Source organism: Pollicipes pollicipes, unplaced genomic scaffold (assembly GCF_011947565.3).
Source record: "Pollicipes pollicipes isolate AB1234 unplaced genomic scaffold, Ppol_2.1 Scaffold_6052;HRSCAF=7182_pilon_pilon_pilon, whole genome shotgun sequence".
In the NCBI taxonomy this organism is placed as follows: Eukaryota; Metazoa; Arthropoda; class Thecostraca; order Pollicipedomorpha; family Pollicipedidae; genus Pollicipes; species Pollicipes pollicipes.
The window spans coordinates 24,445,287-24,472,827 of record NW_023596805.1 but is presented as its reverse complement, the minus strand read 5'-3'; the positions used below and the strand labels follow the sequence as shown (position 1 = coordinate 24,472,827).

The following is a 27,541-nucleotide window of genomic DNA, read 5'->3' as shown; positions in this document are numbered from 1 at the left end:
CACTGCCGCACGCCGGCGGCGGCCGTCGCCGCTCCACCGCATGCAGCGCACCTTCCGAGTGTCATCTGAGACGACACGGGCGTCGGTAGTCACCTCCTCCCGCCCCATCCGTCGGTCGTCGAAGGCGCGTGTGAGGACATACTGTCCTCGCAGCAGACGCCTGGTGCGACTTCCGGTCCGGGTTGTGTTCCTCCGCCTGCTCCCCCTCTCCGCCGCCTGGTGGTCGTTTAGAAGCGGTCGCTGACGCGCGCCACCCTCGGCGACAGGCTGGCATTGTTCAAATGACCTTGTGACCTCTCCTCTCTATCTCACGCAAGTTTGGCAAAGCACTCCACCGCGACTGCAGGCTTTGTCTTATGCTAAGCTCACCGCTGTAATTGTTGCCACCCACATACGATTACCCTTACGTTTTATCTGTTGTCTCACCAGTATCTTCTCATCCAGGGGTAGTAATCTATATTATTGTGTAAGAGCCCTGTCTCTCCCATATTTGTTTGGGGGCCGATAATGTTGATCTGCGGTCACAATATTTTTCCAGGAATATTGAAATATAGAAAGGTGAATCATCGTGTACACTTGCTTCTGAGGTCATTACTTCATGGCCGCGACAGTTATGCTGCTAAATTAAATGTCTCTTAGAAATGATACAAAAATAAGACAGAAAGGGCCATTCATCAAAATAAAGTGGGCTGAATTCCCTGAAAACACGTATTCAGAGGGAGGTCCAGTTGACAGACCCTGGGCCCGTCCCTACCCCAACCATTTACACAAAACGGCGTCCCTGCCGTCATCCCCCCCCCCCCCCCAGAACTGAACACCCTGTATCACCTGGTTCTCCTGGTCCCAGAGATCTCCTATTCTCTCTCTCTCTCTCCTGTTCTCCTGGTCCCAGAGATCAATCGTCACCAGCCTTTCGCGCCAGCCCGCTCAAGGTGACTCCTTAGGCGATACGTCCTGAGTGACGATGCGTACAAACAGCGATACCGCCGCAGTGCAAATCGTCCACTCCCGACTCGTGCGCGACAGTAAGAAGGCCTCGCTGACGGACGCGAGCGCGCGGCAAGGGGGGGGGGGGGGAGAGACGACAGCGCGAGCGCCTCAGGAAACAGTGGCATGGCTGGCGGGCGCGTACCTCTGCCACGCAGAGCTGAACACCTGGGTGTAGATGGCACGCTACGATCTCGCATCCGTCAATGGATCTTTCAAACTCGATCTCGCATCCGCAATGGATCTTTCAAACTCTATCTCGCATCCGTAAATATATCTTTCAAACTCGATCTCGCATTCGTAAATTGATCTTTCAAACTCGATCTCGCATCCGTAAATAGATCTTTCGAACTCGATCTCGCATCCGTCAATTGATCTTTCAAACTCGATCTCGCATCCGTCAATTGAACTCTCAAACTCGATCTCGCATCGGTCAATTGCTTTTTTAATCCCGATCTCGCATCTGTCGATTGCTTTCAGTCAACCGCAGGGCAGCATGCCAATTGTTCGTCACGCGTCATTTGCCATTCGCTATTGTCTCGTCATTTAATATTCGTCGCCAATGTTTCATAAATTTTGCGTCAGTTCGAGAGCCTTTCGTGCATCGTTACTTGATGGTCTTTTTTGCGGCTGCATCCGAGTTTGCTTAGAGGTCGAGAAGTAATTAAAACTTTTCGCTCACTCACCGTCGGCTTCATTTAAGGACCTTAAGCTGTTGGTCTGGAGGCTCGCAATATAGAAACTGCCGCTATTAAAGCGCATGGCTTCACGAAAAAAACATCACACGTGGGCTGCGGTACTCATACCACAGCACCAATCGCGTTCGGGAACAATCACGTAATGCTTCAGTTAGACAGCGTAAACAAGATCACAATGGGTTCAACACATCGTCAAGCCTGTTAATATGCTGTCGCTGCGGAGCAGCATTACGTGATGCTCTGCCAGCTGTTGTTCGGAGGGGCTGCTTAGCTCAGCTCAGCTCTGTACAGACTCTATGCAGAGCTGAGCCATGTCCTTTTGAATTACCGCACAGGATGGCAGATAGCTTAGCTTAGAGAGATATCTTAGAGATAGCTTAGATAGTTAAGCTTAATCGGTCGAGAAGTATTCCCACTTTTCGGAATAGTTCGTCTGATTCATGGATTTGACCCGTGCGCCCGCGGCCCGGATCCGCTACTTCCGGTTGGTGTGATCCGCGATAAATAAATGCAATGGCGTGAGGAAGAAAGCAACAATAAGCAAAATTTCAAAATCTACCTCTGCTGCCCATCAAGAAAGCTGCTGTCAAGGACTGCTGGTACCATTATGGGGGACTTGCTTTACTTGAGACCAACTGAAGCCTATCGGGACTATACAACTGTGGCTTACAAGCTGGTCTTGTTTTCTGGAAAGAGAAAGTCTCAGTGCCTTGCCTTTATGTCCTCGGCGTCTTTGGGATATCTTCGGTCCAACTTGTGTACACAGGAATGATTTCACGCCTTGTAGTTCGAAATGTTCTATGACGGGCATGGCTATGGTAGACATGGGCATGGTAGATATGATATGATGGTAGACATTATGGTAGAAATTATGGTAGAGATTATGGTAGACATTAGGGTAGAAATTATGGTAGACATTTTGGTAGACATACTGGTATTAGATATCATCAGGAGGCAATGCTTTGCTACAAATGTGCTCACCCACACCTGCTAACTTGTCTGACAACCAGCCTGCCTTTAACCAGTTGGCTTACCAGCTAACCTATCTCACACCTTGTTGTGACTTATATCTACCTTGGTAATCGTTTCACTTACGAATGTCACCAGGTGAGTATGTTGAGTCTTTACTCATAATTTTTTGTTGTAGCATTACCTGTCTGAAATGGCTTCAATAGGTGAGCTGTATTCGCCACCGAAGCGTGTTATCACTGTGATGTGCACGCATTGTCCTCCTGAGCTGTGTGTGCGTGTGTGTGTGTGTGTGTGTGTGTGTGTGTGTGTGTGTGTGTGTGTGTGTGTGTGTGTGTGTGTGTGTGTGTGTGTGTGTGTGTGTGTGTGTGTGTGTGTGTGCGCGTATGTGGCTGCACTACTACTTTCATAACCACGATCTTACGATATTAGTTAGATTATGTACAATCCAGGTGCGTACTTGGCCCAAATATACGTCATATCTCACGAGCACGGCTTCAATGCTTTTGAAGTGGTTTTAACAATGTCCCTGATATTTTCTTGCGCGCCACACAGCCGTCTCATCCCAACATGTGTGCGACGCGCATCGATGCGATGCATAGATGAAAGCGAGTAGCAAGCTTCGTCACACTGTGCTGAGAAAAGACAGCCAGTCAACGTTTGGAAGAGATGCCGTTTGATTTTTCGAAGCATTGCCAGATTTGCCCTTAGGAAGGGCGGTGGAATGTGGGACAGCATGGCTGCCTCAGCGATGCGCTTGATGATTCCACCCAATGTTTGCCCCGTGGCCCATGTGTCTGGAAAGCATGCACTCAGCCGATCCGTAGAGCTGCGTATCTTTTAAGCAGGCCTCCGCCCCTATATCCATCTCCCCCTCACACAACCCGCACAGAAGACTCAGCTAATCCCCCAAAAAGAAACCGCTCAAACAAAAAGTAGCGAGCACTGCGTATGCTCAAAATTTATGCACTGCCTCCCTTCGCCCCGCCCCAAATGGATTTGACAAATATCCGCGCCTCCTGTGCCGCCCCTGCGTCCCAGACGGAGCCCCTTTCTGCCGCCCCTGCGTACGATACTCACTCCACTCTGCCGCTGCAGACGGCCTTCGACGTGCTCCAGTTCAACCAGGAGGAGAAGCATAATATTTACAAGATCACCGCCGCTGTCATGCACATCGGCGAAATGAAGTTCAAGCAGAAGGGACGCGAGGAGCAGGCTGAGGCGGACGGCACCGCGGTACGTGGTCAGCCATTTTGTTTGCTCTTTTGCCTTTTATTTATCGCTTTTTCTCGCTTCTATTTTTTACGTTTTCCGTGGCATATTCCTTTCACTCTAGTCGGTGTTTCTTTCTTTTCCATCATATTGTTGAGTCCTTTTCTTTCTCCTCCTTTCTGTCCTGTTTATTTCTTTTTGGCTTCCCACAGCTCGTATCAACGTGTGCTGCGGGAGCGACTGCGTCTCAGTAGTAACGGACCCTTCATCGCTGGTCATATCTTTGCGCTCGGTCTACATGCGCGTTGGACTCAGACATGCAGTCACGGAAGCTCACTGCGTGCGTGCGTTATCGTCGAACCATCGTGACGTCACGTGCTGATAAACTGTGACGTGTGACGTGACGCAGGAGGGTGAGCGTGTCGCCAAGCTGATCGGCGTCGACGGCGCGATGCTGTACACCAACCTGCTGAAGCCCAAGATCAAGGTCGGCAACGAGTTCGTCACCCAGGGCCGCAACAAGGACCAGGTGAGTTCGGGACGTTTGGTGACGATTACGATCATGTTGATGGTGAAGATGACGATGATGACGGTTGCGTGGTAATGATGAAAATATGACGCTGAGAGAGTCAAACTTGGATCAACTTAAATGAGCTGGCCTGTAGTAACTGAATGCACTTCTGCAGAATTGCGGAACCCTAGCAAAAATGAAGAGACATAAGGGACAAGCTGTTTTAAACAGGCCTGTACTTATCTATTCTGGTCTGACCAAGCCTAATCAGACATGGATTGTCCTCAACTGATCTAAGCTAGCTTGAAAGGAGCTCACTTGACATAGGTGACATGACATGCTGACATGGATCGCCACCCGAACCTGTGCGAACCTGCACTGACGCTCATGACCTCCCACCAGGTGTACTACTCGGTCGGCGCCATGGCCAAGGCCATGTTCGACAGGCTCTTCAAGTGGCTGGTGAAGAAGGTGAACGTGACGCTGGACACCAAACAGAAGCGCGCTCACTTCATCGGTGTGCTGGACATCGCCGGCTTTGAGATCTTCGACGTGAGTTCGTCATAATAGGCGGCGGCCGAATGCGTTTAAGAGCGAGCTTTTTGGATATCTGTCTAAGTTTTCCGTTACTCACTTCAGTCTAGCTCTGTGCTGTTGTGGCCTTGCCCAGTCTTGACCGGTCACTTGCAGTGTGCTGGATTGTTCAGCCACGAATCGTTGGCTCTCCCACGGTATAAGTATGCCACGTGGTTAAACCGTGGCTCGTATATGATTATGATGAGAAGGACACTGTTCATGGCCATCTATGACGCGTGTCTTAGAGACGTGACTTTTCAAAACGTTTGACTATTTGTGATGTACTGCACTTTCCTGCTGCCATATTCACCCTCCGTGTATTCTCTCCCCCACGGCTGATATGTGAGCACATTGGTAGGGGTTCCGGATGAATCACACCCTCCGTAGCCTACTCCCCGAGGGACGCAATGCGATGTTTGTCATGAATCCCCTAACACACGTGGTCAACTGGATAACCGAAATCGCTCCACAGCACCCTCCAGCCAAGACGGCCCCCCTGACATGCCGCCAGCGGTGTTCTGCGCAACGATGATGACTGGCGTCGCCCCCCCCCCGTCTTATCGCCCCCTCTGCCCCCCCCCCCCCCACCCCTCGTCCCGTGATCACAGTCACGGACGAGCCCCAACGCTAACGAGATACCCGCATTCTACCACTACCAGTACAACGGCTTCGAGCAACTGTGTATCAACTTCACCAACGAGAAGCTGCAGCAGTTCTTTAACCACCACATGTTCGTTCTTGAGCAAGAAGAGTACAAACGCGAGGGCATTAACTGGGTGTTTGTCGATTTCGGAATGGATCTGCAAGCTTGTATTGAGCTGATGGAAAAGGTAACTTTCACGGGGTTCCAGCTCCAGGATTAGCCGCATCTAGCCGGCCATCTTCTAGCGCTAACAGCACGCATGCTGTGGTACATAATGATTTGTTGCCAGCCGACACCGGCCGGTTGCCAGATCTCCGACCGGTTCGGTGTTCGGTGGCAGCGTGGACAGGCATGCGTCGTGGATATTCGTCTGTGGACCGGGGAACGGTGTTTGTGGTTTTTGTATCATGACGTCACGTAGGTCGTGACGTCATAGTCTAGTGACCGTGTCTGGTCGTAGATCTAACGGACAACTAGAGGATAATCGTGCAGAGAAACAGCCACAGCCATGAGCTCGCTGGTCGGTCTCCACTGACGCATGAGTCAGTGAAGCTCAACCACGCGTCAAATCCCGCCAGATCGGACACGAAATTAATTCAGATCACATGAGAACTTCACCAGACAGATGACGTCAACTTACTATGTTCAGAAGTGTCTAAAGCTGAAAATCCGTCACTGGCTGGGTTTGATCCGGATTACCCTGGAAGAATATTCAGCATTTTGTGGGCGGCAGCTGGTTTGGCAATATAATAACGTATCATGATATCCAACGCCTCGCCATACCGTTGGAAATGACCTCTACTGGCAGTGGCTGCTTCTCCTCCAAGGACGGAACCCGTTCGTGTGTTTTCGTGAGAAATGGACACGGTCAAAGTCGCATGCACTGTAACAAAACTCATATCAGTCTATGTTAATAGCAACTCAGTCGGCACGTATCACTCTGTGCTTGTCTGTAGCCGCTAACACGTGGGCTCGCATGTTCTAGTACAACGGCTTCGAGCAGTTGTGCATCAACTTCACCAACGAGAAGCTGCAGCAGTTCTTTAACCACCACATGTTCGTCCTTGAGCAAGAGGAGTACAAAAAGGAGGGTATCAACTGGATCTTTGTCGACTTTGGGATGGATCTTGCCGCTTGCATTGAGCTGATGGAAAAGGTAACCGGCGTGGCTCGTGCCGTGCGCTCTGCCCATTGGCGCCCCTTCCCTCCACACCTGGAGAGGAAGCTTCTTGAAGATGTTTATCTCCCTCCGCCGAGCCCCTGGCTTACCCCGCTAAATTTGCGTTGCTGTTGCCAGCCTGCGAGTGGTGCGTGGTCTTTCGACCCGCTTACACCCGTTCGCATCAAGTGCCTGTCAGGGCCAGTAAGTTGCCGATAAGGGGCAACATATTTTAATCCTGCTTTTGCCTTTTCGTCCTTCCATTACCAGACGTCACGCTTATCATCAGTTTCATTCAGTGGCTTCTTTTCTTTCTTTTCATTGGCCCCTCTCGTAATGTCCCCGGGCGACGTATTTGCGCCCTGCCTCCCGCCTCCCAACCTGTGCTGACTCCCCGCCTCCCGCTCTGGCACGAGTGAGCCTCAGGTTGTGACTCCCCGCCCCCCCCCCCCCCGCAGGCCGGCCTGGCCTGCCCGTGACACGGTCACTATTCGAGTCGCCATCCGGGGAACCCGTTTCAGCCGTGCGGACCTATTCCGAAGGCGTCATCGCTCCGTCGGTTCGGCGGTCGCTGAAGGGCGTTTTCCAGAAGACTCGGCACTCTTCTGCTCGTGGGCACTCCGACAGGCGCCCGCTCGCGGACACTCCAGCCACGCGCTACCCCTGGCATGCGTGTCTCTGTCCTGGACGACAGAGCATATGCCCCTGCATCCCTCCCGCTCACTGAACACCGCATCTGCACGCCGAAACTTCCCAACACTCCAAGAAACGTTCCTGCACGTTCATGCCTCGGAGTGTTCGCCCCGCCTCCACCTTCCCCCTCTCCCCTCCCTTCACCATGGCTGACCGGCTGCGCGCTGTGGACGTTTGGACGTGGCCTGGCTCGCCGGCCGACCCTCACCGCCTGTGGGGCCGAGGAAGCCGTTGCTGCCGTGGGAAAAACTCCGGCGAATGTGTCGCAGACCCCCCCCCCCCGCTTCCGCACCCACGCTCACCAGACCCTCGAACCACAAACCACCAGAGCCCCCTCACAGACTTCATACCCCGACGGTTTGCTGCGTTTGAAAAACTCCGCCCCGAGAGAGAGGACGCTGCTTGAGCTCTCCTTTCCAGGAAAAGCTGACGCGGCTGATTCTTCGCCGTGCTTTCCCTGCTCGACACCAGATGTCCCTGCTTGTCCCCCCCACGGCCTAGCGCTGGTCGGTAACCGACGTTACAACCAGCCCCCCCCCCCCGTCCAGGCACGCCCCCCTCCTCCCACAGATGACGCCCGAAGCGGCTGTCGGAGAAGGCATTACTCTCCCTCCCGTTACAGCTCGTCAACTTGCTGCACGTCTTGTTGATGGAGCACCCACCTAGCTGCACCCCCCACCGCCGGGTGTATCTCCCGCACTGAGTGTACCCGCCCCGCCGATCGTGCCCATCAGAGTGTACCCCCCCCCCCCTCCCCCGCCCGTTGGCACCCCTCTGGCTCAACAGGAAAGGGCTCAGAACACTTCCCAACAGAGCGACACTCTTTTCTAGTTCAACGGCTTCGAGCAGTTGTGCATCAACTTCACCAACGAGAAGCTGCAGCAGTTCTTTAACCACCACATGTTCGTACTTGAGCAAGAAGAGTACAAGCGTGAAGGCATTAACTGGACGTTTGTGGACTTTGGTATGGATCTGCAGGCTTGCATTGAGCTGATGGAAAAGGTACGCGCTGGCCTGGGATGGTCTGGGTGGTCTGTTCGCATGCCTGGTCTTCCGGTCTGTCTGTGGCTCCGTCTATCCTGGTGGCAGTCTTCATATCAGTCGTAGAGCTGCATCAGATGTTGTGGTGTCTTTGTTGATATCAGCAAATACTCGACAACAATAAGAATGGAAGACACTACAGCGACTCAAGTGCATAAATTGTTCATTTTTTGCGCTTCTTTCACTCGCCTCACTTTTGGCCTGACGGCAGTCGGCGTGCGGAAGCAGAAATCACGTTTGCTCCAATAAGCATTGCTGGACGGCTAAAATCTACATTTTTTACTCAAAACAGCACAGTTCCATTTTCCAATAATCCAAGACTCCACTGACTCTGGATGATACACAGCTTGCACATGTGCAGGACAGGGTTTCCGTGAAAGGTTTCAGCTCACTACAAGCTTCTGTGACTGAAAGCTAATGACTGAAACTATGTCGCTGGCGAGCGACGTCTGACGGGCGTAACGAGCTTAAGCGTAACGAGCGTAAGCTCAGCGAGCTACTCCATCGCACCGTGGGCTCAACGGATGGGCCTTGCCGTCGATGGCTTGTCTCTAGCACATGCTACTCCCGAAGACCAATGACTCAAAGCCAGTCGGTGGTTGCAAATGGCACCACTGGTGTGAGCCGTGCGAACTTCGCTCCAGCTCAGAACCGGCACCACTGGCAGCAGCTGACTGTGGTGCGGCTCTCTGCGCACGACACCAGTGGTGTTAACAGAGGCACCAATTCGGCCCAGACCGCCGATGGCCGGCCGACGCCCCAGCCTTGGTAGGCGCGCGGTCAGTGCTAAAGGGTCTCGGCCCGCCGTCCGCCGACCCTCAGTTCTGAAGCGCGCCGATAGGTGGCACTGCGTGGACGGCTGACGAGAGCTTTCGGGCGACGCGAAGAGGATCTGAATGGCTGCGTCGATCGGGAGGCTTCGATGTCGATTCGATTGTCGATTGTCGATGTCGATTCGATGTTTCGATGTCATTGCATGTTTCGGGCCAAGCTTGGCACTCGCATGGTGATCTTCGATTGCATGCTCGTCACTACAAATGAACACTAATTTTGACGATCGTTAAGTGTACTGTCGCCTACCGAAATGTATCAACATGTTATTTGCGCATATGCAGGCATGTATACAGGCAATGGTCTCTTCGTCTAGAAAATATCGTTCGGACGGTCTATCAAATAGTGAGAGGTGCGTGAGTGCTATGTGGTTCGGCTCGTGCGATCAAGAAAATATTACGAGTCTTTAGCGCAAGTCCGTAATGTCATATTTGCAAGTAAAACAATCCCATCGTGTACTGTCGCTCTATCCGTGCATCGCTCAAAAGCCTCGCTGTTGCCCCGCACATATCTGCAAAATCCCAACAGCTGAAGTCTTAAGGGTATCAAACAGCTCTGCTCTTTTGCTCCGTCCTCGGGCCTAGCGCCCCTGACGGGAGCTATCCAGGTCATCGAGCTGTTTTCAAAGCTCGCCAGCAGCGAGGCTTTTGAGCGCTTGGCTCACAAGCTGAGCTAAGCGCCCGACTGCTAGCTCAGCGCGGTGTCATGACATAGCCCCGCTCGGCAGCCCATGGGCGTGCTCTCCATCCTGGAGGAGGAGAGCATGTTCCCCAAGGCCACCGACAAGTCGTTCGAGGAGAAGCTGAAGAACAACCACCTGGGCAAGTCGTCCTGCTTCATCAAGCCGAAGCCCCCCAAGCCGGGCCAGAAGGAGGCCCACTTCGCCATTGTCCACTACGCTGGAACGGTGAGTCAGCGCCCGGATGATGGAGGAAGAGGACGGAAGATCACTCACATGAGCTACTGGATTCGCTGATGGCATAAGTTATAAGCAAATGTTCCGGACACACACTCCTGTCATAGTGGTCAGTCTTTTGATTGGGTGCGCTACCGAATCTGCGCCATTCAATCCCAGCACTAAGAAGCTCCACTGTCCCCGGTTTCCACTCGAAAGGCGGGGGTGGGGTTAATGACCTTCGTGTTTGCACGCGATGATCATAGTCAGCCTGCACGTCGCACGCGCTGCCAGCTAGATACCGGCCGGACGATAAGGCTTTGACATCTCTGCCTCCGCGAAGCTCGGTCTCGGCACAACTTATTTCCACACAAATGATCCTGGAGCAGTCAATCTTTGCACAAACAATCTTCGCACATTCAATCTTCGCACAGTCAATCTTAGTACACGTAATTTTCGTGCGATGAGTCTTCGCACAGCAAGCGTTCTTGTAGCCAATCTGTGCGCAGTCAATCTTCGTCCAAACAAGCTGCACCCTTCTCCCGGCAGGTGGCATACAACATCACGGGCTGGCTGGAGAAGAACAAGGACCCGCTGAACGACACGGTCGTCGACCAGTTCAAGAAGGGCGCCAACGCACTGGCCGTGGAGATCTTCGCCGACCACCCTGGCCAGTCGGCTCCAGCTGAGGCTGGCGGCGGCAAGGGTGAGCCCGAGGACGCCCGGGGCGACGCGCTTTCGCCCGCACTGGATGGCTGTAACCGCTGGGCGGTGGGCGAGACTTGTGCCCTCCAGTTTTCGTGAAGTAATTTTTTGCCTCCCCTCTTTGGCTCATAAAAATGCGTGGCTCTCACGTTGTCTATTGAAAATGTCATACCGAAGTCAACTTGTACTTTCCAGATTCCATTTTTACCCAAATCGAGCTTTGTTCCCCCCAATATCAGAACGGTGGTTACACCCACGGGCACGGGACTCTCGGGGTTCGGGTGATAGGGGAGCGGGCTGGGTGCAACGTGTGGCGGAGTACGACAGAAGCTACGCCATGCTCCCGCTAGGTTTGATGGCGTGTGGGTTCACAGGGTCTTGACGTTTTGCGGGTGGTATGGTGGTGGTGGTATGGTAGTATGGTGGTGGTGGTATGGTGGTAAGGTGGTAAGGTGCAGCAGAGCGGGAGGTATGGCGACGTATCGGTAAAGCGGGGCTTAACGGGGGAGGTCAGGGGGATGGCAAAGTCGGGGCATTGCGAAACACGGGGTCAACGGTGACACAAGGGACCGACTAGAAATCCTGTGCTCCAGAGACGAGGACTTAGCATCAGCGGACATAGCGCTTGCAAAGACACAAGCGAACACAGCGATGCTCCTGTATTTTAAACGAAGCATGCCACACCAGAGCTTACGCATGCATGCAGTTTAGGTTAGGACTTCACCAGGTTTTCCATTTCCAACGTCGCTGGCGGTGTAGGTTTCTCAGTGTGCCTGTTTAGCATTGTTATCATCAGTGCAGTACAAACCGTAGCTTGTTGAACCAATCTGAGATTCAGGTATAAATGATGAGTATTATCCCTAGTTGCCAATGCTGTTCTGTCACGGTAGTTCGATGACATGAATGCTTACATATCCGTTCACAACAGCACCTGTGACTGTGTGTCTGACGTCATCTTAATCACAGGCGGAAAGCGCCAAAAGGGTTCCGGATTCCAAACCGTGTCGAACATGTACAAGGTAAATACCATTGTGACTCGTGCTCTGTTGTCTGGAGAGATCCACCTGACGGGAAAATTGGTCTCCCGCACAACCGAGGACCCTGCTAAATATGGTCAAAATGTGGGTCCGTGCCACGGCGGGCGGTGCTCAGGATCGTGACGGACAGGTCACGGGTTCGGGCCTCGCCACCGGCTTTTTCAGCTTCTTGCCGCGACCTCGCGCGGGAGTTTGCAAGAATCATGACCATTTCGGTCAAATTATTCTCATTGAAGTTTATTTTTATGAAATTCATTCCCTTGGCGTGAAACAGATCAAAATCTATCGGAAATCCCCTGTTCGACACCAACGGCACTGCAAAGTCAGCAACGACGCATCCTTCTCTCCCCTCATCACCCCATCAGCGTGGATCTCTCCAGACGGGAGCCGCCGCAGCCGACTCCGGCTCCGGCTGCGGCGGCTCCCCATGCGTGCCGTGTCATCGCGCCAGCTAACCTGCGCCGTTCTCCACCCCAGGCGGCCGGAAGAAGGGTGCCGGCTTTGCCACCGTGTCCTCCTCGTACAGGGTATGCGCCGACCATTTGGTCCAGCACTAGGTGCACGCCAGTCGCACGTGCACCCACCACGCAGCAGAGCGAACACCGCACGTCCACCACATATAGCAGAATGACCCTTCGGTTGGCGGTGCTTGTCCCCGGCCCGCGCCCTTTATCCCCATTTCAGGCGAGGTTTAGCGGCGGAGGAGAAGGCGGCATCTGCACAGTTGACCCCCGCCCCTCCCCCGAACTCGCCCTGACCGGTGCAGTGACAGATTGAACATGGCATGGACGACTGTGACCCCGCAGGCGTTGAGAAGCTGGTCACTTGGGACACCCGGGCATGCATTGTGATCTGATTTGTTGGTGGAGTCGTGCGTATCGCTCGGACGTCCCTTGTTCCTGAACATGTAGTGGGCGCCCCACACACCCCGGGCTGTTTCGAGACACCGTGCTTGCCTTGCGCTGCCCCGCACCACCCTCTGCCTGCCTACGCCTTAGAGTACTCGAAGCCATTGGCCTACGCTGGTAGTCGAAGCAAACCTGCGCTTAGTTTTGGCCCGGAACTGTGCAAGGCTTGCAGATGTGTTGCTGTTTTGTGAGCGTACCTCAGTGCTTTGACCGTCGTCTGTAGGTGATCGCACGCCGCGCCAACCTGCATTAACGCGCAGGCGGTGTTAAATGCCGGCTGGCTATGTCTGTCCAATCAACTGTCTTGCATCCGCTGCTGGCCCAATCGGTGACCTCGAGTCACGGTCCGCCCAATCACAAGCGTTTTCCTTTGCATACCTTCCAATCAGTGGTGGGCTTCCCGACAGCCAATCCAATCAGCAACGCCTTCGTACCACCCAATGACGATCCATCCTATTCTGTTTCGCCATCCAACCGTTCGGATATCCCCGGGATGCAGACAGCTTTCATCTGCTCTGTGGCTTTCTGTATCACAGCCTCTGCAAAGCATTAGCTTTCACATGTTCTATGCTTTCCTCGGAGCTTGTCTTTGGAAAAACTCGTTCAATGCAGCTTCGCTTTTTTACAGCTAGCTCTGTTCGCGATTCATCAAGTGCTTTTGCTGGCGCTTTTGTGTGACGTCACCCGCCATCTCCCTACCTATTGATGTCTGCCGTCGAGCGTTCTGTCGCCTTCCGGGTTCTGCTGACATCGGCGGATCCAGGGTAAAAAATTATGGGAGCAAGAAAATTTTCAACCCTTGGCCGGTTATTTGAGAGATTAAAAATACATCGAGCAAAAACGGCATTTATCTCCTGACCAGCTGGTTAAAGCAGAGGGATGATTGCCACTATCGGGAAACCATTTGGTGGAAAATTCCCACACCCCGAGCAAAGCTCTCTCCCAAGACATACCTGGATCCGCCGCTGTCTCTGACTGGGTGTGTGACCGGCGTCTCGCCGTTGCCGGCCGAAGGCCATGGATGACCCTCGGGCCGCGTTCACAGGAGCAGCTCAACGGCCTCATGAAGACCCTGAACAGCACTCAGCCCCACTTCATCCGCTGCATCATCCCCAACGAGTTCAAGCAGACAGGTGCGTGCGGCATTTGTTGCAGCCATGTTGAGGACATCATCAGCTTTAGATTGCGCGCACGGTCAAACCTCGAGCCAGACGTGGTCCGTGGGCCCAAGCTGACATCGGCAGTAAAACGCGAGTCCTTAGCGTGTTTTCGCAGTTTTCTCATTCAGCGGGGATGCAGACTTTAAGAAGGCGCGTGGCCGCTCAAAGACCGACAAAGCGCCACGATCGTCACCACTGCTCTGACGTCACTCCGCCGGCCGCCAGGTGTGATCGACTCCCACCTGGTGATGCACCAGCTGACCTGCAACGGTGTGCTTGAAGGCATCCGTATTTGCCGCAAGGGCTTCCCCAACAGGATGGTGTACTCTGACTTCAAGCACCGGTACGTGGCAGAGCACGCGATGGACACGTGAACATGTGCAAGCGTGAACATGTTGACACATGGATACGTGCACGGGGTACATCGCATATTGCAGACGGACATAACATATAGACATGTCAAAAGAGGACGCTACAGCCATGCTAGTATTATGTCATAGCACACAGACATGATCCAGGAATATGGTACATATATATGATACGTACATGTGGCATATGAACATGCCACATGGATATGACACCTGCACGGAGACACACACCATCAGTGCGTGTCCCTAGTAGATGTGCTCAATGCTTAAGGGAAATGCCGCAATGCTTTTTTGCTAGATCATGAAAGGCTGTAACAAATGCCAATGCTCGAGCGTCGATGCATAATGTAACAGGACATAACGCGTTGACTGCATTCAACTAGTGCTGAAGTCGCTGACAACATCGTGACGACAACATGCCGTGTCACTGCTCTGCCTTCCTCACTTCTCACAAGTCTGCGTTGAACACAAGCAGCGACCGCTGGCAGGTCCTGCAGCAGCTTCGGGCAGGTTTCAGCTTCCCCTTGGAGTTGCCGGATGATGTACGCGCTGAAGCTGGTGGTGTCCGGAGCTTGAAGACTCTGTGACTTTTCCAGGGCTGGCTTGGAGGCTTGGTTTGATCCCCGCTTAGCTCCCGATAGTGGCTCCCATTCCCGAGAATGTCGCCGACTGTCATTGTGATCGATGGTGGAGACTGCGCACTCGGTGGGGTTATGAGATCCAACGGGCGAGAAGTTCCACTGTTCCTTCGCCGCCATCAGTTACAAGATTCTGGCCGCTAAGGAGATGGAGAAGGAGAAGGAAGACAAACAGTCTGCCGCTGCCTGCTTTGAGAAGATCCAGCTGGAGCAGGAGAAGTTCCGCCTGGGTCACACCAAGGTCACGACCTTTGATCGCCCTCCGTGACACTTGTGACGGAATCCCATAACCAAAAACTCTGTCGTCAGCAGGCCCGTAGTCGTCGTAGTCGGGTTTTATCGGCAGTGTATCGGCAGTTTTATCGACTTGGAACGCGGGTGGCACGTGCAGCCATGTCGGCGGGGGCCACCCTCGGCGAAGTAGTCGACTCTGCCCTTGAATGCGCTCCTTGCTGTCGTGCTGGCCCTCCGTTTCTGTTCTCGATGTTGTTCTGACCCTGCCCACGAGCGTGTATTAACACCGAACGTTCATGTGTAGCGTCGTCAGCTGGGCACACGCTGTATATACTGTATTGTGCTCCCTTGGGTCGCAGTTTTATGTGTCACGTCCCTTCCCTGACCTGATCTCCCATGCAGCACATATATCAACAGCTGATGACGGCGAGACGGAGCCCGCGTTTGCGGCCTAGCCGTCATGCAGGAGTCGCCTGTACCGCCCCCCCCCCCCCCCCCCCCAGTCATGGGAATTCCCGCACCACTTACCTTGACGACCGCGTGGTGAGAGTTTCCGCTGGCTGCTCAAGGTACAAGATCCTGGCTGCTCAGGAGATGGCTAAGGAAAAGGTGGACCAGGACGCGGCGGCTGCCTGCTTCGAAAAAATCCAGTTGGATAAGGAGCTGTACCGTCTAGGACATACTAAGGCAACGATGTCCACTATTGGCACGCGATGCGTGTATTTATAGATTATGCAGTTCTGGAGAATGTGTGGTAGTCATATCAAGCTATTCTAGCGACAGCTAAGAGTTTATTTTAGAATATTTAGGTTTAGCTACGTGAGCGAGGGGGAGACGCTAAGATAGCTGATGTGTGAGCTTTTACATAGACCTTAGAATACACGTAGTCACGCAGGCTCCAGAAAATCAGCACGGGATCTTGAGTGTTCGCTTTAGGCTAGCGCTTCCTTAAGAGTTTATGTGGGAGCGACTATGTTTTTCGTCAGATAAGGGAAGAATATTAGCAAAAGCGGCGCGTGAGCCTTTCCATAGTATTTGGAACAGAGGTAGTTTCTTAGGCTCTAGAACATCTTTGCAGACTAAGGAGATTAGATGATAGATGAAAAATGCAGCTCCCTTGTGTAAAACGGCATTGAATCTCACCTAGAGCAGCGAGAGAGCCTGGGAAAAAATCCCTTGGCAATATCAGCGCTGCCATTGCTTATATGCATATATACGTATATATATATATATATATATATATATATATATATATATATATATATATATTATGCAGCTACGCTAATAGCTAACCTCCCATCTCGGCGTGAAGTACAATCAGCGCGCAGATCAAACGACAGTTCACCCTTTGGTCAAAACCCCACGAAGGTCAGCCCATACCCATGGCCAAAAGTAGTATGTTTGATCCATCTAACGCCTGGAAGCTGTCTCGATGCTCTGGGATTAGCTGTGTGGCGGCATGTTCGCGTACGTGAGCAGCGGCCCTATGGTCGAGAAGTAGCAGTCTGGTGTGCGTTTTGTGCGGTTTTGTGATTTATCGTAGCTTGGTATTTCCGCCTTCCCCCGTATCCATCCCCGTTCAGCACCCGCCCATCCTCCCTCTCCCATCGCTTGCCACGCGGCGGAGTTGGTGAGTGCGCTTAGCGTGTGCTTGGCGAGGAAGCCACCCCTCTCTCGTATTGAGCTGAGGCGTGGCAGCCGCACGTGTCCCACGTCCTCGTGGCGCACGTGCCCGCGATTCCCTCTGGCCGCCCGGTGACCTCTGCTGGCCTCCCGAAGCTACCTGATCCTGGCGCCGGCCGCCATGAAGAAGGAGAAGGAGGACAAAGAGGCGGCGGCCGTCTGTTTCGAGAAAGTCGAGCTTGACACAGAGAAGTTCCGCCTCGGCCACACGAAGGTAGCTGGGCGCGTCACCCCCTCCCTGCCGACCGAGCTCGGCTGCTGTCACCCCGATAACGTCACCACTTGCGCAAGACTGCGCAAGACTGCGCAAGACTGCGCAAGACCCCTGCGAATGATACGGAGGATGCGGACGCCCCCCCCCCCCTCCCCTACCAGCCGTTGCTCTCGGTACATCCAAGCAGCAAAGGTGGAGTGGCTGACCCGGAATGCCCCCAAGGCTGCTCGGAACCCCACAGGTCGCGCGGAATGACCCCACTTCGGCAGTGGCTCCTGGATCGCACGAGAGGGAGAGAACGACTGTGTCGCCCTGAATGCACCCTGCCCCCTCTTACCCCGACCCTACAGGAGTGTTCCGGTACCGGATAGCGAGCCCTTAGTCAGCTGAGGAGCCGACCAAGCCTGCTGATATGCCACGTACACCTGCCTGTCGCCCGCCACCCACCCAGCTTTCCGAGCGCTCTGCGCCGCTCGAGCACTTCGTTCCCCAGATGGCACGCCCGTAGGGTTTAGGACTGTACCCATATACCTCGGTTGATCCCTTCCCCATGCCCTGTGACGCGGTACTTTGTGTGCACTCCTGCAGGAGCACGCGGTAGCAGGAATGCCCTCCTCCCTTCGTGCCCCCCCCCCCCCCTCAGGTCCGCTAGCTCTGCCCCACCCGGTCAGCAACCCTTGGCGTTCACCCTCACACGCACGCGCGCTCTCTTAAAGTTACATGATCCTGGCGCCCAAGAAGATGAAGGCGGCCAAGGAGGAGAAGGAGGCATGCGAAATTTGCATGGAGGTGATCGAGCTAGAAACGGAGAAGTTCCGCCTGGGGCATACCAAGGTACAGGCCGCTGGGCCACCACGCGCGCGGACTGGAGTACCGCCCAGCTGCTCGCGAGGCGTGGTCGCTGTTCGGTTGCCCCGCATGCGTCTTCTTGCCCGCCTCTTGAGGCTGTTCTGCCCGCCCGGCGTCTTTCGCCCCGCGTGCGGACAGTCCAGATGAAGAACTGTGCGTTGGAGTGGATCTGACGCCTTTTCTGCGCGCGGCTCTTCCTCCACCTGGCCGGCGGCGAAGTTCTGGTCACCCTGTTCGTTTCCGTGACGCCGGAGGTGGCGGCCCTTGTAAATGTGGCCGTCCGTGGAGCCTTCGGAACGCAGCCCGGCGTGCGGCTTCAGGAGTGCTCGAGAAATGATCCGTAACCGGCATGGTCCCCCCCACCCTGTAGTGTGAACCCCCCACACTCGCATCCCCCCGGCCCCTCGCCCCCCCCCGCAGTGGAACCCATTGCCTGCAGGGAGATGATGTTTGCTGCACTTTTGACTCGTCAACCCTGAGCCAAACTGGCAACTCTTTGGCAGACTCCTCGTCAAGGCCATGATCGCCAAGAACGGTCCTTGGCTTGTTTGGCCGTGTTTAGTTTGTCTTATGGTCGTACATTGACACTGCATCCTACCCACCAACCTGCGCATATTGTTTTGACCGATGTGCAGTTCATCTGGACTTTACGCGGTGACGTCGTTTGAACTCTGCCCTTCCGTTTGACCCTGTGTTTAGGCTGCCTGACCTGCATCGAATGACCCCCGTGTGACCGAGAGCTGACCCACATTTCCCAGCCCGAGGTGCACGCGCACCGACCCGGAGCTAACCAAATGCCAGCCACAAAAAGCGAGCAGGTTGCAGCGTGAACTGTCGCTCGTGGGGCGGCGTGGCGACTGGAGTAAACCAAGGCATGCCCACCGAATCTGATGTCTCCCCCTCCTCACAAAGGTCTGAGAGTCGAGACCCAGCTGTGGACCCCCAGACCACCCCTCCACACCAGCCACGATCTGCACCCCTCGTCTTGGCTTCTCTTCCCCCGACATCCGAGAATGAGCCCTGCGACCCGATTGTCTGCCTGATTCTCGTTGTACCCAAGGCGATGCCTGCGCTTGTCCCCATTAGCCCAGGTCGAGCTGTCCTGGAACCGTTGATATAGAGCATGCCCCCTCCCCGTATGAAGCGTGAGCCAGCCGGCACCACTGTCCACGGACGCGTCTTCCCCGCAGGCACCCATACACCTGCATGTGACAGAGAGCCCAAGCCCGTCTAACGCGCTAGTGCGGCGCCCGGCCCGGGCCGTGACCGCCCCAGCGAGGCGAGAAGAGCCGCCGCCCAGGCGGTCCGCGTACGTCGCCGTGTGTCGTACGCCGCTTGGGCTTGGGTGGGGGCGTTTGACGAGCGCAGCAGCTGCTTGGCTAGCCGCTGCTCGCCCGGCACCTCGCCCGCCGCAGCTACTTAGCTAGCCGCGGCTCGCCAGGCGCCTCGCCCGCTGCAGCTGCTTGGCTAGCCGCTGCTCGCCTGGCGCCTCGCCGGCCGCTGTCGTGTGCGAGCGCTGTCCGGCTTGGCGGATGTGCAGCGGTCGGATGCATCAGCGGCCGGCGTCTGGGGCTGGCGCTCGTCGGCTTTGCCGCGGCGGCGAGCAGCGTGGCGCACAGGCGGCGCGCGGCCGGTGCTTGTGGCTGGTGGACGCATGGTGAGCTCCGCGAGCTAACCTGCCTGAGCTCAGACTGCAGCTCCGGCTCGCCGCTGGCTCTGTTCCAGCCGCGAAGCGAGCGGGCGATAGTGATCGGTCTTATGCAACGCTTCGGCTGTTGGGGCCATTTTGTCCTTGTCAAGCTCGGCATACAGAGAGACGAGGCGATACTAACGCCGCCCATTTGGCCAGCTATCGCATTCTGCTCATCAAGGCCATACCGGAGTCGATGGACCCCAGACGGGCCACCAAAAAAGTTCTGGCGAGACAGGACCAGTTCGATGGCCTGTACAGATACGGGCTGAACAAGGTACTTCCGGATGCATGGGAGCGAAAGGGGCTGCACTGAGCACTGCATTGCCTCTTCCTGGCCGTCAGTCGCCGTTCACGATTTAAGTTATTTTGTTTCGCGTTCATTTGAGAAACGCACCACTTTCCAGTGCTAGTGCCGTGGGGCTCTCTAGAAAATTGCACCACTTCGCTTTCGCTGGCGAACCTCGAGAGATTTCGCGTCCATTCTGTTGTGTACAGTGCATTGAAGTCTCTCCAGTGGCGCATAACACCGCCGGCAATGGCTGTAAATATCTCGCCTGGAGCCCGCAAACTGCATGAATGAAACCACATGCCATGCATGCTCCATTTAACAACAAGCCGCAGACTGAAAGCAACTCTCCGTTATATGGCTGAGGTGAAATGACTCATGCCTTGAACACGTGCGCCTTTCTGCCATCCTTTTCCTACTATTGCCTTCTAAAAATAACAGCGTTGGTTACGCATTTTCCAGGTAAGTGTAAAATGGTGGGTCATCGTGTCCAGATGACGGTTGTCGGGCTTGCTTTAGTTAACTTTCCTTTACCTTCTCGACTCTTCATGCTCGAATTTTTTGTCGTGACTTTACCACGTTTACGATGTCAAAACCAAGTCCGGCAAAAGCCGGCTTCACGGAAAAAATCAGAGTATCTCCTTGTGCAAAGGGCTGAGCTTTAATCACGTGCTGCTCGCTGGTCACGGTCACGTTTACGTCTTCCGACTGCCGTCTCTCAGCCCGTCAATATGGCTCTGCGGTGACCTTTCGTGCGACCTGTGACCTGTTTGGCCTGTACCGTGACCTGACGTGGCCCGGCGTGACCTCAGGTGTTCTTCCGCGCCGGAGTGCTGGGTCAGATGGAGGAGCTCCGCGACGACCGTCTGGCCAAGATCTTCTCGTGGCTGCAGGCCTGGATCCGTGGCTACTTCTCCCGCAAGGAGTACAAGAAGCTCCAGGACCAGAGGTGAGTGTGGACGGGGTGGTGGAGGAGGGCCGAGAACGAGAAGAAGAAAAGGAGGGGGATAGGGTGGGGGTAGGGACGAGAGGACGAGAGGTGCTAATGGGTGATGTGTGAAGACAGCTTGGGTGTGGAGGCGTGAGGTGTCTGTAAACAGAGCATGGATTAGTTGCGCGAAAATGTGGGAAAGTTCGTGCTATATTTATCCACGCATTTCAGTGATCTGCGTCCCATGTGTTTGAATTATTTCGTGACCTGCATATCCGCAGACTTTTGCTTCAAGTAATGCCGTATGATTCAACCCCGCTATAGTCCGATTGACGTTCGTCAATACAGGGTCAGTACAATTTGCTAGCACAGAGACGTCCACACCCAGATATTATCATACCGAGTGCGCCACGCCTCTTAGAATGTCTTAAGCATATGATCAAGAATCATTGTCACATGTCTGGTGTCTCCTCCTCCCACAGAATCGCTCTCCAGGTGGTACAGCGCAACCTGCGCAAGTACATGCAGCTGCGCAACTGGATGTGGTTCAAGCTGTGGCAGAAGATCAAGCCCATGCTCAACGTCACGCGCATCGAGGATGAAATGCGCGTACGTATCGCCATCTGCTAACTAAGCATGTAGTTGATGTTGGATAGCGGCTTATTGGAATCTTATCGGAGGACTATTTATTATTTGACTCTTGTCGGCAAAAATCAGCAATCACCGAAATGACGTCACCACCTCGAAACAGCACGTGCGAGCGCGCCGAAGACGGCGTATGTGACGGGGTCCACGTGCCTTTTCGGAGTTCCCAGAGCTGATCTCCTCCTCGTCTCCCCGCAGGCCCTGGAGGAGAAGGCGCAGAAGGCCCTCGAAGCGCTGGAGAAGGAGGAGAAGTTGCGCAAGCAGCTGGAGGAACAGAACGCCAAGCTGAACAAGGAGAAGGACGACCTTACGTCGGCCCTCGACTCGGAGAAGGGCTCGCTCAGCGACTTCCACACCAAGCAGCAGAAGCTGCAGGCGCAGAAGCAGGACCTCGAGAACCAGCTGTCGGTGCGTACCGCCGCGCGGCGGCTGTCGCCTGTCTCGCTGTCTCTCTGGCTGTCCGACGGTTGTCTGGTCGCTGGGTGTGATTGCCAGAGGTCTCGGGGTTGTGCTAGTTAGCTTTGTTAGCAGTATATGGCGGGGGAGATTGCTGAAGTACGGAAGTCGAATTGTTGCCTGCGCCCCCACTGTTGTCTGCCGTTTCGCTTCCGCCAGGCACGTATATTGGGTGGAACTCGAGTCAGCAAGCGCCTGCTTGTGAGAGTGATGGAGCTGCTGACGGCGGTAACCATTTTCTGGCGGGCTTCACGCGATGTTGCCTGGCGCTCGCTGACGTATCCTGTGTATGAACCAGGCACCAGTGTTCTCGTGAGTGCGGCAAAGCTCATGGAGCTACCTTCACCTTCTCAGGACACACAAGACCGCCTGGCCCAGGAGGAAGAGGCCCGCAACGCCCTGAACCAGGGCAAGAAGAAGCTGGAGCAGGAGCTGAACGGCCAGAAGAAGGACATCGAGGACCTCGAGCTGTCCATTCAGAAGGGTGAGCAGGACAAGGCCACCAAGGACCACCAGATCCGCAACCTCAACGACGAGATCGCCCACCAGGACGAGCTCATCAACAAACTCAACAAGGAGAAGAAGCAGCTCCAGGTGAGACGATGTTGTTGAACTTGGTGTCACTTGATACTGAGGCGCGGTTTTCAAGTCGGTTTGGCATGGTCTTGGTGCTACACGGGACAGGTGGGCGTCAACAAGCATTCACTTATGTGGTTTGGGAATTTCTCTTGGGGTAAATGTTCTAATAGCATGCTGGTGTGCTTCTTAGTATGCTTAGCCGTCTTCAGATACAAGGAAACCAGCTCGTTCTCGAAGCGCAGGTGGATGTGCCGTCCGTCTAGAAGAAGTCTCGGTTAAAAGATAACCATACAGATTACAGCGTGGTTACCGGGTCATGGCCGGCAACCATGGTGAACGCGGCACGAGCGCACCAGCCAACGAGCGCACCTGACCACGCGACTCACCGTCTCAACCTCTTCCACAGGAGAACCAGCAGAAGACGGCCGAGGACCTGCAGTCGCAGGAGGACAAGGTCAACCACCTCAACAAGGTGAAGGCCAAGCTGGAGCAGACGCTGGACGAGCTGGAGGATTCGCTGGAACGCGAGAAGAAGCTGCGCGCCGACGTTGAGAAGAACAAGCGGAAGGTGGAGGGTGACCTGAAGCTGACCCAGGAGGCTGTGGCCGACCTGGAGCGCAACAAGAAGGAGCTCGAGCAGACCATTGCGCGCAAGGACAAGGAGATCGCCTCCCTGTCCGGTAAGCGGAGGAACGGCATGAGGAGGGGTGTGACGCCGGCCGAGCGGCTGTTTGAGAGAGCTTGCAGTCGAGAGGTGATGCGGTCGATGCCAGCTAGCTGTGGCTTGTTGATAACTTAACTTGTTTTGCTCTTAATGGAAATCGTAGTTTGCGTATTTACTCATGTTTTCGTGCCTTTCATTTGATTGAGAACATGCACATTGTCTACGATTGACCCTTTTAGCCCGCCAATCGTCTGACCCTTTGACCCGCCGCTGCCTGCAGCCAAGCTCGAGGACGAGCAGTCCCTGGTCAGCAAGCTGCAGAAGCAGATCAAGGAGCTGCAGAGCAGGATCGAGGAGCTGGAGGAGGAGCTCGAGGCCGAGCGCCAGGCGCGCGCCAAGGCTGAGAAGCAGCGCGCCGACCTGGTCAGTGGCCGCGCCGGGGTCATGCGGCGCGCGGCTCGTGCAGGGCTCACTTGGGATACCGCGTGCGACTGCACGGCTTCTTGCCAAGTTGGCCGTTGATGTTTCAAACGTTTCGGGGTTCACGCGCATCACGTCCCGGACGTTTCTCGCCGCACGCATCACGTGTTTGGTTTTGCAGTTTTGTGAACTCAGTATTCGGAGCGGAGGCAATAAAGTGCAACGCTTGGCAGGAGCTTCGCTCGAGGCATGCGGTACCCAGTTCAATGAGTTCAATGTTGTTTTTCACTTTGAACCGATCTGCCGTAATATGCGATGATTGGTGTAGCCTGTCGTCACCTGTCCTGACCTGATGTAACCTGCCCTGACCCGCTGTGACCTGCGCACCACCAGGCCCGCGAGCTGGAGGAGCTGGGTGAGCGTCTGGACGAGGCAGGTGGCGCCACCGCCGCGCAGATCGAGCTCAACAAGAAGCGCGAGGCCGAGCTGGCCAAATTGCGCCGGGACATTGAGGAGCAGGTGGGTAGCGAGTGGTTACCCCCGCCCCCCCCCCCCCCTCCCCTGTTCCTAGTGCTGACTCCCACCACTGCCGGCTGGTGGGATATTGCGTCAAGCCAGGCGCGAACTCGGCAGCTTTGGGTCTGTGCTGGGGAATTTGATGTGAATCGCATACGATGCGGGCACTGAGGCGATGATCTGTGCGATAGGCTGGGGCGGAGTGACCGGTTTCAGAGGGTACGCTGATATTTAAAACAAAATCTAACGAGTTCTGGTGGATAACTAAGCCTGCGACGCAAACAGTACGTTCAGAAGAGTCCAGCCATTGGCTTGTTACATTATTTGCTTGTTTGTTACAGCCATTATTTGTTAAATTCAGCCATTGGTGGGTTACATTATGTTCCCATCGTTCGAAGTACCTGTATCTATTCCGATGGGTGGACGTGTTTTCCGTGTTCATTACACTTGCGACCGGGGAGCCTGACGTCATTTTGACGTCACGCCTGCAGAACATCCAGCACGAGTCGGCACTGGCCGGCCTGCGGCGACGTCACAACGACGCCATCGCCGAGATGTCGGAGCAGATCGACCAGCTCAACAAGATGAAGGCCAAGTGAGTTTCAGAAGGACAGTGTCGCTGTGGCCGTGCAGATGTCTGTGCATCGCAGTCGTCTACGCTGTTGGTTGACGGTTAAATTGTAAATTAATATCTAGTTCCCGCGATGCACGATTTTGGTAAAATACGAAAGGAATGACACAATCGCCTGTGAAGCAGGCACAATCCGCATCCCTTATAAAGATATGCGATTTAGTATTGTTTATCTTTACGAGCGCAGATAATTGTGCTATTTGAGAGCACAGTGCTCTTTGTGCCCTTTATGCTCAGAAAAATACGCAAAGAACTTTGAGTGCGCACTACTGTCAGCTCAACATTGGCCGTAATCTGAACTGAAGAAAACATGCAGAGATACTTACGATCGATATTGTATCCACTTTTGCTGTAGAAGGAGCGTGCTGGCGTCGTGTTGGACATTTTCCGTGCATTTGTCTTCATAGCGAGCACCCAATCATCGTGTTGAACGTTGTCCGTACCTTAGGCTGGAGAAAGAACGTACTCAGTACGCGCACGAGGCCCATGATGCCAGGCAGGCGGTTGAAATGGTGAACCGCGACAAGGTACGGGCTCGTGACTAGAGTCCTGGACGACTTCGTCCTGGTAGATACACGTACCGTAGCAAGCTGGGTGGTTAGCAGCCGGCACGAGATTAGCAGGAACGGCAGCGCAGTACAGGCGCCAGGGTGCACCATTCGTAGACAGCGGAGGCGGTACTGAATGAAGTGGGTGGGGTTTGGATGTGTGTGCTGTGGAGTAGGCCACTTGTAGGCAGTGGACAGTGTCGAAGGAGATCGGCAGGGCGTAGATGCGTGTGGGGTGTAGGAGGCTGCACGCTCTCGGGTGTTTACAGGTCTGAGAAGGACCGTGAGTCTACGGCAACGGATGTCATGGACCTCCGAACCGGTCTTAACTTTGCCTCCAACGAGAAGGTACCAGAGGAATGCCAATAGGGACCACCTAAGCACCCAGCCCCATTTTAAGAACCCCGGCGTTTTCGACCACCTGGCGATCTGACGCTTTTAGACCTTCAGGCTACACCGGCACGATTTTGAGGCGGCCGGACCTTTCCGGGCGTCCTTTTGCCCGGAGCGCGCGCCTGATGCATGTGGCTGCGTTTTGTAGCGCCGAACGGGACCGCACGGGCGTGCTGACGGATGTCCAAGATGGCCGCGCGTCCCTGCACCGCGCGCAGCAGGATTCGGTAACTGGCGGCTGCCTCTGGCGGCCGGCAGCCGCGGTGGCTCACCCACTAACGCGCTTCACTAACCGCCGCCGTCCGGACTGTAGTACCGTGATTGTGTTGCTCCGACGGCGCGGTGTGAGGGAGCTCGTGGTGGTGTGCTGTCCCTGACACACGCACCGAGGGATGACGTGACGTCGTGGCCTGACAAAGTCTGTCACGTTCTATGCCAATGTCTGTCAGAGGCGGACGGAATGTCACTCCCGACAAATCTTGTCATGGAACGTCAGAGTTCAGTCTGTGAAAGACAATAAAGACAGTCAATGAAAGACGATATTTCCAGCGACAGACTTTGTCACCCCGTGACCTTGCTTCCTCCCAAGGAAACTTTGTCAGAAGGTAGCATTTCAATATCTTCTCGTTTTCTGTCAGACTGTTCATATATGTCACCGCAGGTTTGTCGACCGTGTCATCTGCATTTCCGGTTCCTTGGTTGTACATAACCAAAGCACAGTCGACGTTCTTGCTTACTTGCTTACTGAAATGTCAACGCTAGCGAGCCCGTGGTTGCCGGACGAGGTAATCTCGCTACATGTGTGTTAACTGATCTCTTCCGTGGCTTTCGCTTAGTTTATTCAGTTCGGTTCCGCCATAAAAAGAGCCGTTCGCCATTCATTTCGTGTCACTTCCAAAACGACGACGCCAAATACGTTTTACTAAAACTCTGTGAAATACGACACCGAAGTCTGTGTCGCGCGTGCGGTGATCACTCCCGAAGATTCAGATTGCAACATGTCTACGCATACGCCCGTAACAGATTCACTGCCAGACGTCGGCCTTTACGGCCGAGCGTGAAGTGGCGGTCTTGGCGAGCCCCGTGAGTGCCCCGTGATGTCCTGTCCAGCTGTATGTACAGCTAAATGTTCAGCCACATGTTCAGCTAACTGACCTTCGCACGGCGACCGCTAGGCCGCCGCGGAAAAGATGAACAAGATCCTGCAGCAGCAGATCAATGAGGTCACGTCCAAGCTGGACGAGGCCAACCGCACGCTCAACGACTTCGACGCCTCGAAGAAGAAGCTGACCATTGAGAACTCCGAGTACAGCCGTCAGGTTGGTCCCCTCGCCATCGTCCTGACGCCCTCCGCTGCGGGTTCAGCCGTGTGGACGTCCCTCAAACGGGTTGTCGAACCCTCTGAACAGCCCCGACGGATCTTTCTTGATACGAGAGGAGCCGGGATTGGGAGACACCGCTGGGGCACAGCAGTGTCTCGTGCGGTTTCCGCGGCGTGTCCTCCGGAGCCTTTCACCGTAATCGCGTTCGGGGTTAGCCATTATCAAAAGCGATTCTCCTTACAAGAAATTGGTGTACAAAGACCACACTGCCCGATGCTCGTAAGCTTTTGATGTTTTACAGGGGTTATCAGCAAAGTCGCGAGTATTTTTTTGTCGTATAGCGAAAGGGAAAGACGTGGCACACATAGTCAGTGATGTTGAGTACATAGCCGGTGATGTGGAGCACATCGCCAGGGATTGGGACAGCAGCACCATTGGAACGTTAT

The 27,541-nt window shown here is 54.6% G+C and overlaps 1 protein-coding gene across 30 annotated transcripts in view; it reads left to right on the top strand.

The window, feature by feature from the left end:
• Positions 1 to 27,541, top strand: part of LOC119104254 (myosin heavy chain, muscle) — a 44,862-nt gene that overhangs the window by 10,008 nt on the left and 7,313 nt on the right. For 3 of the 30 annotated variants that reach the window (XM_037227920.1, XM_037227950.1, XM_037227928.1), the window contains exons 9-28: positions 3,753 to 3,890; positions 4,276 to 4,395; positions 4,780 to 4,929; positions 8,280 to 8,450; positions 10,048 to 10,227; positions 10,765 to 10,921; positions 11,887 to 11,939; positions 13,911 to 13,998; positions 14,251 to 14,368; positions 15,835 to 15,952; positions 20,803 to 20,939; positions 21,404 to 21,530; positions 21,765 to 21,974; positions 22,377 to 22,616; positions 23,008 to 23,281; positions 23,546 to 23,688; positions 24,079 to 24,204; positions 24,693 to 24,796; positions 25,281 to 25,359; positions 26,949 to 27,092. In XM_037227920.1, the coding sequence (XP_037083815.1) occupies positions 3,753 to 3,890; positions 4,276 to 4,395; positions 4,780 to 4,929; positions 8,280 to 8,450; positions 10,048 to 10,227; positions 10,765 to 10,921; positions 11,887 to 11,939; positions 13,911 to 13,998; positions 14,251 to 14,368; positions 15,835 to 15,952; positions 20,803 to 20,939; positions 21,404 to 21,530; positions 21,765 to 21,974; positions 22,377 to 22,616; positions 23,008 to 23,281; positions 23,546 to 23,688; positions 24,079 to 24,204; positions 24,693 to 24,796; positions 25,281 to 25,359; positions 26,949 to 27,092 (2,877 nt within the window). Of the gene's footprint in view, positions 1 to 3,752; positions 3,891 to 4,275; positions 4,396 to 4,779; positions 4,930 to 5,612; positions 5,784 to 6,581; positions 6,753 to 8,279; positions 8,451 to 10,047; positions 10,228 to 10,764; positions 10,922 to 11,886; positions 11,940 to 12,434; positions 12,485 to 13,910; positions 13,999 to 14,250; positions 14,369 to 15,154; positions 15,273 to 15,834; positions 15,953 to 17,044; positions 17,163 to 17,878; positions 17,997 to 20,802; positions 20,940 to 21,403; positions 21,531 to 21,764; positions 21,975 to 22,376; positions 22,617 to 23,007; positions 23,282 to 23,545; positions 23,689 to 24,078; positions 24,205 to 24,692; positions 24,797 to 25,280; positions 25,360 to 25,649; positions 25,729 to 25,921; positions 26,001 to 26,948; positions 27,093 to 27,541 lie in introns of all 30 variants that reach the window. The other 27 variants (XM_037227924.1, XM_037227933.1, XM_037227922.1 and 24 more) reach the window with 21 other exon arrangements.